The sequence below is a fragment of the Bombina bombina genome, chromosome 1, assembly GCF_027579735.1.
Source record: "Bombina bombina isolate aBomBom1 chromosome 1, aBomBom1.pri, whole genome shotgun sequence".
NCBI lineage: Eukaryota > Metazoa > Chordata > Amphibia > Anura > Bombinatoridae > Bombina > Bombina bombina.
This window is the reverse complement of record NC_069499.1, coordinates 62687546-62702086: the sequence shown is the minus strand read 5'-3', so window position 1 is coordinate 62702086 and position 14541 is coordinate 62687546. Positions and strand designations below refer to the sequence as shown.

Here is a 14541-nt window from a genome sequence, read left to right as displayed (position 1 = left end):
CCATCCTATGTTAAAGAGTAATCCTAGGTGAGCTCAGGATTGTACATGTGTCTTTAGCAATCTGGCAGCCGTGTTTGCAACAATGTTTATAGCAATGTTGTACATAGTTATATACACTCCTGCCAATTAATGCTACCGACATTCTATAGCATTAAAGTTTGCAACTATGTATAACTGCTATAAACATTGTTTTCAAACTCTGCTGCTAGATGGCTAAAGACACGTGCACACTCCTAAGCTCAACTAGGATAACTCTTCAACAAAAGATACCAAAAAACACTAAGCAAAATTGATATTAAAATTAAATTGGAAAGTTGTCTAAATTGCTTGTTCTTTCTGAATAATAAATGTTTAATTTTGACTTTATTGTCCCTTTAAATGGATTATATAGAGTAGGATTCTCTTATAAATGTTGCTTTGTTTTGTTTTTTCTTTCATGATTTAGATAGAGCTTTCAATTTTAAACAACTTTCTAATTTACTTCTATTATCTAATTTGCTTCATTATCTTGATATCCTTTGCTGGAAAGCATATCTAGATAGGCACAGTAGCTGCTGATTGGTGGATGCACATATATGCCTTGTGTGATTGGCTCACTCATGTGCATTGCTATTTCTTCAACAAATGATATCTAAATAATTAAGAAAATTAGATAATAGAAGTCAATTGGAATGTTGTTTAAAAATTGTATTTCTCTGTCTGAATCATGAAATATTTTTTTGGGGTTTAATGTCTCTTTAAAGAGTAGTTCTATGTGGGTTCAGGTATTTAGCCATCTGGCAGCAGTTTGCAACAATGTTTATAGCAATGTTATAAATAATTGCAAATACTGCACGCTCCAAAGCTTCACATCAGCTAATTAGCTTTACTCTTCAACAAAGAATGCAAAGATTACAAAGCAAATTACTAGAATTTACATGTTTTGGTCCTATAATAAGCCATTACTGGATGACACTGGAATCTTTACTATATAAACATTATTAACACTATACCCTCTAATTAAAAAAAAAAGACCAGGGCTCATTTATTTGAATCATGATTTGTTCAGCCCATGTATCTTTTCCCAGCTGTCATTTAATATTATACGTAGACAAGGAGAATTCTTTAGAAATTCCTAAGGTTTTGTGTTTCATACACAGTTTAAAAGCGCTGCAGCCTCATCACATTTTTCTTTTTCTTTTCTTGATGATTATAATTCATTTGAAAATATAATGTGAATACTCAGTGCAGAATGTTTTTTGTTTTTATAACAGGAGTCAAATGCTTCTTGGCTGAACCCTCTAATCCACCAACTCGCAGAAATCATTAGCCTTAAGGATGTAAATGCTATTCAGGTTGAAGTTGCTGCCCTTGCTAACGTTTATCCTGATATTGAGTAAGAAATGTCCTCTTGCAATTTATTATTTTTTTTTTAATATGAAATATTTCATCACAATATGATGTCTGATTATTCATGTTTATAAAGCTTTATTTTAAAGGGATAGTGTACTGAAAAATTGGTTTCCACTAAAGCCAAAATTAAACTTTTATGATTCAGATAAAGTACACAATTGTAAACAACTTTCCAATTCAAGTCCCTTATAAAAATGTGCTCCCACTGAGCATGTGCAAGAATTCCCAGTTTATGTATCTTGTGATTGGCTGAAAGTTGTCACTCTCACGTGATGCAGGGGAAGGATAAATTAACTGAAATTTGTCAGAAAAAAATCTACTGCTCATTTGAAATTCAGTGTTTTTGCGTTGTCTTTTTATTATACATTTGATTATGAAATACTACCATATTTAATGGTCCTTTAATGTGTTGCAATGACTTGCTATACCAGCTGCAGAGTATAAAATATATGGGGGAATGCTCATTTAGGTTATTTTTTGCATATGAAATATCTGCTATTGTTTTTTTCACAAGTTCAAAGATTTAGTTTAAATGACCATTAAATACAATCGTTTTTTTTCTGACAAATTTCAGTTCTGTCTATTTCCACTCCCCCTGTACCATGTGACAACCATCAGCCAATCACAAATGCATACACGTTTATATTGTGAATTCTTGCACATGCTCAGTAGGAGCTGGTGACTCAAAAAGTGTAAATAAAAAAAAAGACTGTGCACATTTTGCTAATGGAAGTAAATTGGAAAGTTGTTTAAAATTGCATGCTCTATCTGAATTATTAAAGTTTAATTTTGACCTGAGTGTCCCTTAAAGGCAAAACTCATGTAAAAAAAACACTGGACAAATAAAGTGTTTTCTGATGGTCTAAAATATCAGTGGGCCGATTTAAAAGCAAAGCACTGAAATGCTATGTGTTCAACTGCTGCCAATGGGTTAAACACACAGTTAAAATACTGCTGAGGAGCCACAGAGAACTCTTTTTTTTGCTGATTTTGCCAGCAGGTGTGCCTACTGCTCCCAAGTAGGCACACCTGTTGACAAAATCAGCAGTTTCTACTGATCCTGAGAACTGTTAGTCCCAAGCAATACTTTAACTATGTGCTTAACCCCTTAAACACATAGCATTGCAGCATCACTAGTGTTAAAATTATATGATCTAATTTTTTCACTATGATTGTCCTTTAATATTAATAGCCATTGAAGCCATCAAGCCAGGTTCGCCAGATCTTTTAATGAACGTGTGTCAGAATCGTGAAAGGAACTTGAAACTCATAAGTAAACCTTTATGATTCATACAGGGTGCACAATTTTAAATACCTATCCAATATACAGTTATTATTTTCCATAAGAGTATACCGAGGTAGACTCCAGAGCAAGTATTTAGCACTATATGTATATAGTATATATCATTGTTACAAACATTCTTGTAAACCTGCTGCTGCCATATACTGTAGTGCTCACGATGTGCTCGCTTTTGAGCCTACCTCAGTTTGCTCTTATGAAACAGAGTTTTTTTGTTTTTTCAACTGTCACTCTCTGAGTTATGAAAGTATTATTTTGACTTTCAGTTTTTTTTGTTTTTTTTTTATATATCTTTTATGTTGTTTTTCATATATCTTTTATGTTGTTTTTGTTATTTAAATAATGATACATTAGTAAATACTTATATTTACATCTCATTATGAATATGTTCCCTGGAGTTAAAGGGACAGTCTAGTCAAAATTAAACTTTCATGATTCAGATAGGGCATTCAATTTTAAACAACTTTCCAATTTACTTTTATTATCTAATTTGCTTATTTCTTTAGATATCCTTTGTTGAAGAAATAGCAATGTACATGTGTGAGCCAATCACACAAGGCCTTTATGTGCAGCAACCAATCAGCAGCTACTGAGCATATCTAGATATGCTTTTCAGCAAGTGATATCAAGAGAATGAAGCAAATTAGATAATAGAAGTAAATTAGAAAGTTGTTTAAAATGACATGCTCTTTCTAAATCGTGAAAGAAAAAAATTGGGTTTCATGTCCCTTTAAAGGGACATTCTAGCCAAACTTGGGCCACTTGTGTGAATTTCAGTTTTGGGTGGAAGCATTTTTGCAATAAGCATTTGTTTGCAAAATGCGTCTAGTATAAACTGTATCTGTTTCAAGCAACAGCATTGTGCTTGTAATGACTCTAAAACAGTGATAGCTTTTACTAGAGGCTGTTTGACATCACTATGTATTAAAAAAAGTATTTTAATCATGCTGATACAAAAATAATTTAAAAAAAGCATTCAATTTTATATCCACCTGGATGCAGCGTAAGCTGCATCCAGGTGGATTCCGAAAATGGCAGGGTGGTTCCGTCACCATAATAGACTGCCCTTCCGAAAATGGCAGGGTGGTTCCGTCACCATAATAGACTGCCCTTCCGAAAATGGCAGGGTGGTTCCGTCACCATAATAGACTGCCCTTCCGAAAATGGCAGGGTGGTTCCGTCACCATAATAGACTGCCCTTCCGAAAATGGCAGGGTGGTTCTGTCACCATAATAGACTGCCCTTCCGAAAAATGGCAGGGTGGTTCCATCACCACAATAGACTGCCCTCTGGGCAGGCTTTCCCACTAGTCTCATATAATGTAATTGTGTCATCAGTAGTGTAGAAAGTATTGAAGCCAACTGGACACACTCCAATCTGTGCAAAGAGCATTGGCTAAAATGGTGCAATAAGCTTTAAAACAGAAATTTCTCTGTGCTAACCTATTGGATACTAGGTGATAAGTCTGCCCAGAGGGCAGTCTATGATTAAAAAATACAAACCCCCAAGCTAAAGTTAAAAAAATAAAAAAAGTAAAATTACAGAAAAAATAAACAAAGCTACCCATAAAAATAAAAAATCCCCACCAAAATAAAAACACACCCTAATCTAATACTAAACTACCAATAGCCCTTAAAGGGCCTTTTGTAGGGCATTGCCCTAAGTTAAACAGCTCTTTTACTTAAAAAACAATACCAATTACCCCCTAACAGTAAAACCTCCCATCCAACCATCCCCCCCAAAAAAAACAACCTAACACTCAAAAAACCTAAGCTATCCATTGCCCCTAAAGGGGCATTTGTATGGGCATTGCCCTTAAATGGTCATTCAGCTCTTTTACTGCCCTTAAAAGGGCAATCAGCTCTTTTACAGCCCGTTAAATCCCTAATCTTAAAAATAAAAAACCCATCAAAATAAAAAAAAAAATCCTAAAACTAAGCCCCAAATAGGTACTCACTGTTCCTGAAGTCTGGTGGGGAAGTTCTTCTTCCAGGCGGCTCCATCACCTTCTATCTTCATCCGGAGCGAAGGCAGCGCGGAGTAGAGGTGCGGAGCGGTCTTACCCGATGCGTGGATCTGGAGCGGCAGTCCTCAGTGGTGGTTCTCAGTGGCAGTCCTCAGCGACTGTCTTCAGGGGCGGCGATCCTCAGCGGCGTTGAGGCTCCTCTTCATCCAATCTCCGGCGTACACTGAAAATTTAATGCAAGGTACCGCATTCAATTTGGGTAACTTGCATTCCTATTTGCTGAAATTTTGAAATCAGCCAATTGGATAACAGCTACTGAAATCCTATTGGCTGTTCAAATCAGCCAATAAGATTTCAGTAGCTCTCATTCTATTTGCTGATTTCAATATTGCAGCCAATAGGAATGCAATGTACCCCAATAAATATGGGGTAACATTCAATCTTCAGTGTGCGACAAACGATTGCATGAAGAGAAGCCTCCACGCTGCTGAAGACCCCCGCTGAGGACCGCCGCTGAGGATTCGTGCATCGGGAAAGCCAGCTCAGCACGTCCTCTCCATGCCGCCTTTGCTTAGGATGAAAATAGAAGATGATGGAGCCACCTGGAAGAAGACCTTCTCCGCTGGACTTCAGGAACGGTAAGTACCTATTTGGGGCTTCGTTTTGGTATTTTTTTTTTATTTTTTATTTTTATTATTTTTAAGATTAGGGATTTAATGGGCTGTAGAAGAGCTGATTGCCCTTTTAAGGGCAGTAAAAGAGCTGAATGCCCTTTTAAGGGCAATGCACATACAAATGCCCCTTTAGGGGCAATGGGTAGTTTTTTGTTTTTTTATTTAGTGTAAGTTTTTTTTTATTTTGGGGTTTTTGGTGGGTGGGGGCTTCATTTGCATACACTGCATCCAACATTCCTTTGCAGATCCTCAGAGGTGGCGGACGAGTTAAGGGGCAGTGGTCTTAAGACCGCTGTTTCTTAACTTATGTTTCAGGAAAACCTAAAACTATGAGGGTAGATTGCTGCATCCGCTGTTTGATAAATCTAACCCATAGAGTTGGATACTCAATATTGCAAAATAACATACATTAATGAAATGCGTGTAATTTTTGCAGTAGAATGTCCCTTTAAAATATACTGTAGTGCAGTTTCTGACCTCACAGCATGCCATAATTAATTTACAGTATAGTGCTTGATTGCGGACACATGAAATATAATTTTAATTTCTTTTTAAGTAAATTTTTACACTATGAAGCCCATTTATCAAGCTCCGAATGGAGCTTGAGGGCCTGTGTCTGCTCTGGTGAGGCGGACAGGAATCGCCACAATTCAACCCGATCGAGTACGATCGGGTTGATTGACACCCCCTGCTGGCGGCCGATTGGCTGTGACTCTGCAGGGGGCGGCGTGTCACCAGCAGCTCTAGTGAGCGATGTCTGTCAGACCTGATCTGCACTGTCGGATCGGGTCCAACAGACATTTGATAATTCGGCCTCACTGTCTTTTCTCCAAAATGTATTACATCTAATATTGTTGGAATAGACTTTATTTTAAAAAAAAAAAAAAACTGATGATAATATTCTCTCATTACAGGAAAAAGCACATTAGAGCTCTTTTACACATTAAAGGGGACCTTAGCACAGAGGATGTGCACACGGTTTTACAAATCCTGAAAACCAGAAACACAGAAAATCAACACACAAACCCGTCATTTTTCTCATTAATTAAAGACTGTTAATTATTCCTGGCAAAGCATATTTTTTGTTGTGGTTACTGTATTTATCTTTTTATTTATGGAACTAGGTTAGGGTGACCATTGGCAGGGCACTATTAAAATTGCAGGGGTTTAGCCATCCGAGTACAGTCCATCATTATCCAATTATCATAAAGATCTGTTAAGGTTTAATTATTCTACCATGTTATTGAAAATACATCTAAGGCTAGACAGCCTTGATTATTTTTGAATATATTCTGTTCTTATTTGTTAAAGCTCCAAAATAATAGCAAATTAGCTAGAGCATGCAATTTTAAGCAACTTTTTAATTTACTCCTATTATCACATTTTCTTCATTCTCTTGGTATATTTATTTGAAAAGCAAGAATGTACGTTTAGAAGCCGGACCATTTTTGGTGAACAACCTGGGATGTTCTTGCTGATTGGTGGATAAATTCATCCACCAATAAACAAGTGCTGTCCAGTGTCTGAACCAAAAATTGGCTGGCTCCTTAGCTTAGATGCCTTCTTTTTCAAATAAAGATAGCAAGAGAACAAAGAAAAATTGATAATAGGAGTAAATTAGAAAGTTGTTTAAAATTGCATGCTCTGTTGGGTTATTAGATTTGCATTACCCAAATGCAATTTAATGTTATACGTTTATAATAGTGAAATTGTTACATGCATTCAAAGCTTCCTATGTAAACATTTTTAAAGTACTATATCTTTATGTTGCTTAAAGGGATACTAAACCCAAATTTTTTATTTCATGCAATTTTAAGCAACTTTCTAATTTACTCCTATTATCAAATTTTCTTTGTTCTTTTTGTATCTTTATCTGAAAAGTGGGAATTTAAAGCTTAGGAGCTGGCCCATTTTTGATTCCACACCTGGAGGCCACCAATTAGCAAGTGATACCCAGGTTCCTGAACCAAAAATGGGCCAGCTCCTAAACTAAAATTCCTGCTTTCTTTCATGTAATTGGCAAGAGTCCATGAGCTAGTGACATATGGGATATACATTCCTACCAACTAAAATTCCTGCTTTATCAAATAAAGATACCAAGATAATGAAGACAAATTGATAATAGGAGTAAATTGGAAAATTGCTTAACATTGCATTCTCTATCTGAATCATGAAGGAAACAATTTGGGTTTAGTATCCCTTTAAAGTATTTTTTATGTTAATGTAAAAATGATTTTTTTATGTTGTGTTCATAAATATAAAGGGGGATATTTATCAAGCCGTCAACCGCAAATAAGCTGGAATTCCGCAGCGTAATTGTGGCGAGCTTGATTCCCCTTATTTATCAAAGCCTGCAGACCGGCAAAAGATGAAATCTGTGACATAACATACGATCCGCCGGTCTCAATCCGACACAGATCGATGCTTACGTCATTACAGATGTTCCGAATACACACTCGGCACTATTTGACACTTTTTCAAAGTTATCAAATAGTTAACAGGTATGCTCGCAGCTATTCCGGCCGAGCGTACTTGGTTTTCAATCCGCCACCCTGGAGGCCGCGGATGCCATAGAAATCAATGGGAGTCTGAAAGCAGCAAAAGCTTATGTTCGATGCTGCTAGATATCCCATTGATTTCTATGGTTGAAAACCAGTAACATTTACACCTAACATAAGCCCCGAGCCTAAACACCCCTAATCTGCCGCCCTGACATTGCCGCAACCTAAATAAAAGTATTTACCCCTATCCCGCCGCTTCCGGACCCCGCCGCCACTAAATGAATGTATTAACCCCTATCCCGCCGCTCCCGGACCCTGCCGCAACCTGAATAAACGTATTAATCCCTAAACCTCTGGCCTCCCAAATCACTACCATTAACTAAACCTATTAACCCCTAAACCGCCAGCCCCCCACATCGCCATAAACTAAAGTAAGCTATTAACCCCTAAACCTAGCAACCCGCTAACTTTACCTTAAAATTACAACATCCCTATCTTATAATAAATTAAAACTTACCTGCAGAATTAAAATAAACTATATTCAACTATTAATTAATCTACCCTAACTATTATACTAAAATTACATTAAACTAGCAATTAAATTAACTACATTACATATTAAAAAACCCTAACCCTACTCAAATTATTTAAATCTACTATTACAAATTACTAAAATAAACGCTAAGCTACAAAAACAAACAAACACTAAATTACAAAAAAAACACAGTATCAAAAATAAAAACGAATTACACCTAATCTAATAGCCCTATCAAAATAAAAAAGCCCCCCCAAAATAAAAAAAAACCCTAGCCTACAATAAATTACTAACGGCCCTTAAAAGGGCCTTTTGCGGGGCATTGCCCCAAAGAAATCAGCTCTTTTACCTGTAAAAAAAACAGTAAAACCCACCACCCACCCAACCAACCCCCCAAATAAAAAGACTATCTAAAAAAACCTAAGCTCTCCATTGCCCTGAAAAGGGCATTTGTATGGGCATTGACCTTAAAAGGGCATTTAGCTCTTTTACCTAAAAATAAAATAAAACCCACCCAAAAAAACCTTAAATAAACCTAACACTAACCCCCAACAATCCACTTACAGTTTTTGAAGTTCCGCTTGAAGGATCCATCCAGCCGGCAAGAAGTCTTCATCCGGGCGGCCTCTTCTATCTTCATCCAGTAGATTTAAATAATCAAATAATTTGAGTTGGGTTAGGGGTTTTTAGGGGTTAATAGGTTAAGTTAATGGTAGTGATGTGGGAGGCCAGAGGTTTAGGGGTTAATATGTTTATTTAGTTGCAGCGGGGTCCGGGAGCGGCAGGATAGGGGTTAAAAACTTTATTTAGTTGCGGCGGGGTCCGGGAGCGGCGGGATAGGGGTTAAAAACTTTATTTAGTTGTGGCGGGGGATAGGGGTTAAACATTTTAGTATAGAGGCAGTGTTTAGTGACAGGATATAAATAAAGTTGGTAAAAAGCCGAATAGCAGCGAAATCGATGACTGTTAGTTAACAACAATCAGATGCTCATCGCCCCGTACTTGGTGCGCAGCTTTTTGCCGGCTTTTTTAAATAAATATGGAGAGCGTATTCAGGTCCGTGCCCGCGATATTAGGCTTTGATAAATATCCCCCAAAATCGTTTCCATCATACAGCTGACTATTTAGGCATTTATTATTGTTTCACGCAGTTTTTTTTTCTTGTTTTTCACATAAATTTGTGAAGCCTTCAGATGATATATTGTTTGATTTATTGACTGCTCTCTGTGCTATTTTTGTTTTGGTTGTTTTTTTGTTTTATTTAATTTGGGGAACAAACAAATTTGATACTGTAACCATTAGATATTAAATAGATGAGAAAATAAAATTCATTACACACCACAGACTACAAACTAAAGAGTTCAAAGTGTACAACACAAAAAGCCTGGCTGCGGTGTGGATTAGTGTAGTCATATTGGTGTGTGTGAGGGGGGAGCAGTGCATTAGTCAGCTTTTTTGTGCGTGTATGTGTGAGAGACAACCTTTGTGTGTGTGTGTGTTATAAACACATAGATACATACACATAAAGACTGTATCTTACATGTATTTGTGTGTGTGTTGTGAAAGACAGTGTCTCAGGGGTCTCCATTACTACAGGGCCCATCCTTTTTGGGGGCCAGATGTAGCTGCTTAAGCAGATTTCTGAGGAGCTTGTTTGTGGGGCTGCAATTTTTCTTATCACCGGTAAAGGTTGCTAAAATTGTAGTGACTGAACAACAACCGAGAAAAAGCAAACTCTGCACAGAAAGCAAGCAGTTGCTGTGGAAAGTATTTGTGCTGTAGTGTTTGTTAGGGGTGTTTGCTAGGCTGTGCATCAACTCCTTCTTGTGTGTGTATATGTGTTTATAAGTGTTACCCTTTGAAAAAGCCGTGCTAGACGGCGAAACATGAGACTTGGTGAGGAGTCAATGGGAACTCTTGTATTTTAACTTGACGCTTTAACTGTTTTGTTGGTATCACAACCTGATAAATTATAAATACTAGGAGTGTGATCTAAATATTGGGTGCAAATTGAGTCAAGTACCGTAGTTTCATAGTACTGGATTATTTTATGTAGCCAATGTGCAATCTCTAAATATGGTGAAAATGGTTTCACCGCCTTAAGTACTAGAAATATTCATAATATAAAATACACAAGGTTTGAATATTTACCGCAATTATCAATAGTGGATTACTTCATCCACATAGAGTGCAATTTATTTAGCATTCGATCATTTAATAACGATTTGTCCAAACAGTCTTATTAGAGGATTACTATCTAAACAATAGTGCAAACTCTCACATATAATTCCTATACCTATACTTTAAGCTTATCAAAAAAATTTGGCTAGGCTATCTAAAACCCGGTAATGGAGTTTTGGTAACAGAGCACAATGATCTGTCAAACTATGCCTTATTTGCAAAAAACACTTACAGCTCATTGAAGCCACGGCTACTAATTATTTGGCAAATAGCCGCAAATACTTAATCGCTAGGTGTAACCCTTTCTGCATATAGTTAACACCTTCAGGGTAAACAACAAACCTTTATATATAATAGGGGGTACACATACAAGATAATAATCTGATAAATATACTTTTTGGCAGCTTTACATTATTACATATACACTGTCTTATGGTTAACATATGGTTTTGGTATGTGGGAATACAATTCTCTTTTTTTTTTTTAAAATAACATGAAAACCAATACACAAGTTCTAGCATTTGAATGAAAGCATTATAAATATAATTTGAACTTCAACGTTTGATTGCGTTGTGGAGTATGCGCAACACTTGGGAACAGGTTGAAACCCTTGCCACATATATTTACATCTCCCATCCTTAAACCGAAACCTTACCTACAACACGAAACATATATGTACCACCAATATTGTATCAGTATCTAATTATAAATTTAGATCATTGAATATACTGAGCAACAGCACGACTAATCGCAGGCTCCATATTGTTACAACAGCAACAATTACAAATATATTCTATGCTTGCCTATATGTGTCCATTTACTTGTATGGAAATCAAATCTACCAAAAAAGACTGGTAATTGATACATTTTATGAACAAGAAAGATAATGTCTAGTGACTGATAACACAATGTCAAATCACAAACACAATCGGCTAGATTTAGAGTTTGGCGTGAGCCATCAAAACCAGCGTTAGAGGCTCCTAACGCTGGTTTTGGGCTACCGCTGGTATTTAGAGTCTTGTAGGTAAGGGTCTAACGCTCACTTTCCAGCTGCGACTTTTCCATACTGCAGATCCCCCTACGCCATTTGCGTATCCTATCTTTTCAATGGGATCTTTCTAATGCTGGTATTTAGAGTCTTGGCTGAAGTGAGTGGTAGAGCCTCTACCGACAAAACTCCAGCCGCAGAAAAAAGTCAGGAGTTAAGAGCTTTATGGGCTAACGCCGGTTCATAAAGCTCTTAACTACTGTGCTCTAAAGTACACTAACACCCATAAACTACCTATGTACCCCTAAACCGAGGCCCCCCCACATCGCCGCCACTCTAATAAATTTTTTTAACCCATAATCGGCCGACCGCACACCGCCGCAACCTTCGTTATCCCTATGTACCCCTAATCTGCTGCCCCTAACACCGCCGACCCCTATATTATATTTATTAACCCCTAATCTGCTGCCACCAATGTCGCTGCTACCTTACCTACAATTATTAACCCCTAATCTGCCGACCGGACCTCACCGCTACTATAATAAAGTTATTAACCCCTAATCCGCCTCACTCCCGCCTCAATAACCCTATAATAAATAGTATTAACCCCTAATCTGCCCTCCCTAACATCGCCGACACCTAACTTCAAGTATTAACCCCTAATCTGCCGACCGGACCTCACCGCTACTATAATAAATGTATTAACCCCTAAAGCTAAGTCTAACCCTAACACTAACACCCCCCTAAGTTAAATATAATTATTATCTAACGAAATAAATTAACTCTTATTAAATAAATTAATCCTATTTAAAGCTAAATACTTACCTGTAAAATAAACCCTAATATAGCTACAATATAAATTATAATTATATTGTAGCTATTTTAGGATTTATATTTATTTTACAGGCAACTTTGTAGTTATTTTAACCAGGTACAATAGCTATTAAATAGTTAAGAACTATTTAATAGCTACCTAGTTAAAATAATTACAAAATTACCTGTAAAATAAATCCTAACCTAAGTTACAATTAAACCTAACACTACACTATCATTAAATAAATTAAATAAAATACCTACAATTAAATCTAACACTACACTATCAATAAATTAATTACATGAAATACCTACAAATAAATACAATTAAATAAACTAACTAAAGTACAAAAAATAAAAAAAGCTAAGTTACAAAAAATAAAAAAATTAATTACAAACATAATAAAAATATTACAACAATTTTAAGCTAATTACACCTACTCTAAGCCCCCTAATAAAATAACAAAGCCCCCCAAAATAAAAAAAATGCCCTCCCCTATTCTAAAATTAAAATAGAAAAGCTCTTTTACCTTACCAGCCCTTAAAAGAGGAGGCTCCGAAATCTTCATCCAAGCCCAAGCGGGGGCTGGAGATCTATCATCCGGCTGAAGTCTTCTATCAAGCGGCAAGAAGAAGTCCAGAAGAGGCTCCAAAGTCTTCATCCTATCCGGGCAGAAGAGGAGATCCGGACCGGCAACCATCTTCATCCAAGCGGCATCTTCTATCTTCATCCGATGACGAGCAGCTCCATCTTGAAGACCTCCGGCGCGGATCCATCCTCTTCTTCCGATGTCCTAAGTCCGAATGAAGGTTCCTTTAAATGACGTCATCTAAGATGGCGTCCCTTGAATTCCGACTGGCTGATAGGATTCTATCAGCCAATCGGAATTAAGGTAGGGAAAATCTGATTGGCTGATTGAATCAGCCAATCAGATTGAGCTCGCATTCTATTGGCTGTTCCGATCAGCCAATAGAATGTGAGCTCAATCTGATTGGCTGATTGGAACCAATCAGCCAATCGGAATTCGAGGGACTCCATCTTGGATGACGTCATTTAAAGGAACCTTCATTCGGACTTAGGACGTCGGAAGAAGAGGATGGATCCGCGCCGGAGGTCTTCAAGATGGAGCCGCTCGTCATCGGATGAAGATAGAAGATGCTGCTTGGATGAAGATGGTTGCCGGTCCGGATCTCCTCTTCTACCCGATTAGGATGAAGACTCTGGAGCCTCTTCTGGACTTCTTCTTGCCGCTTGATAGAAGACTTCAGCCGGATGATGGATCTCCACCGATCGGTGATACCCGGTGTGGTGAAGATAAGGTAGGAAGATCTTCAGGGGCTTAGTGTTAGGTTTATTTAAGGGGGGTTTGGGTTAGATTAGGGGTATGTGGGTGGTGGGTTGTAATGTTGGGGGGGGTATTGTATGTTTTTTTTTACAGGCAAAAGAGCTGAATTCTTTGGGGCATGCCCAGCAAAAGGCCCTTTTAAGGGCTGGTAAGGTAAAAGAGCTTTTCTATTTTTTTATTTTATTTTTTTAAACCAAGCTTTATTGGTGACAAGATGAGTTATACATAACATTGAAACTCAAAAGCATACAAATATGTATTAACAGACATAGAAGTTACTGTGACAGGTTGCTCTTGCCGATCTGTTGTTGTTAATACAGTGTTAGATTGAATAGAGAAATAATAATTATATTAGAGTCTCATGCTTGTCCATTTTAACTTTTTCTGTAAGCATGGTCGTTGAGCTTGTTATGACATTTCAAAATAATTTTGTCTTATAAGACAATAACTGATAAACAGAATCTTAACATTTGAACAATGCGTCAGGCAGTTATAAGTTCACTTCAAGTGTTTCCAGCGTTTTTGACAGAGCTTTTCTATTTTAATTTTAGAATAGGGTAGGGCATTTTTTTATTTTGGGGGGCTTTGTTATTTATTAGGGGGCTTAGAGTAGGTGTAATTAGCTTAAAATTGTTGTAATATTTTTATTATGTTTGTAATTAATTTTTTTATTTTTTGTAACTTAGCTTTTTTATTTTTTGTACTTTAGTTAGTTTATTTATTTGTATTTATTTGTAGGTATTTTATTTAATTAATTTATTGATAGTGTAGTGTTAGATTTAATTGTAGGTATTTTATTTAATTAATTTATTGATAGTGTAGTGTTAGATTTAAGTGTAGATAAT

General features: G+C 36.8%; 1 protein-coding gene across 2 annotated transcripts in view; it reads left to right on the top strand.

Moving 5' to 3' along the window:
* LOC128644831 (tumor necrosis factor alpha-induced protein 2-like) overlaps window positions 1-6405 on the top strand; it is a 221798-nt gene extending 215393 nt beyond the window's left edge. For both annotated transcript variants that reach the window (XM_053697419.1, XM_053697418.1), the window contains exons 12-13: window positions 1254-1375; window positions 6247-6405. In XM_053697419.1, the coding sequence (XP_053553394.1) occupies window positions 1254-1375; window positions 6247-6391 (267 nt within the window). In that variant the 3' untranslated portion in view covers window positions 6392-6405. The remainder of the gene's footprint in view (window positions 1-1253; window positions 1376-6246) is intronic.
* Window positions 6406-14541: the final 8136 nt, after the last annotated feature.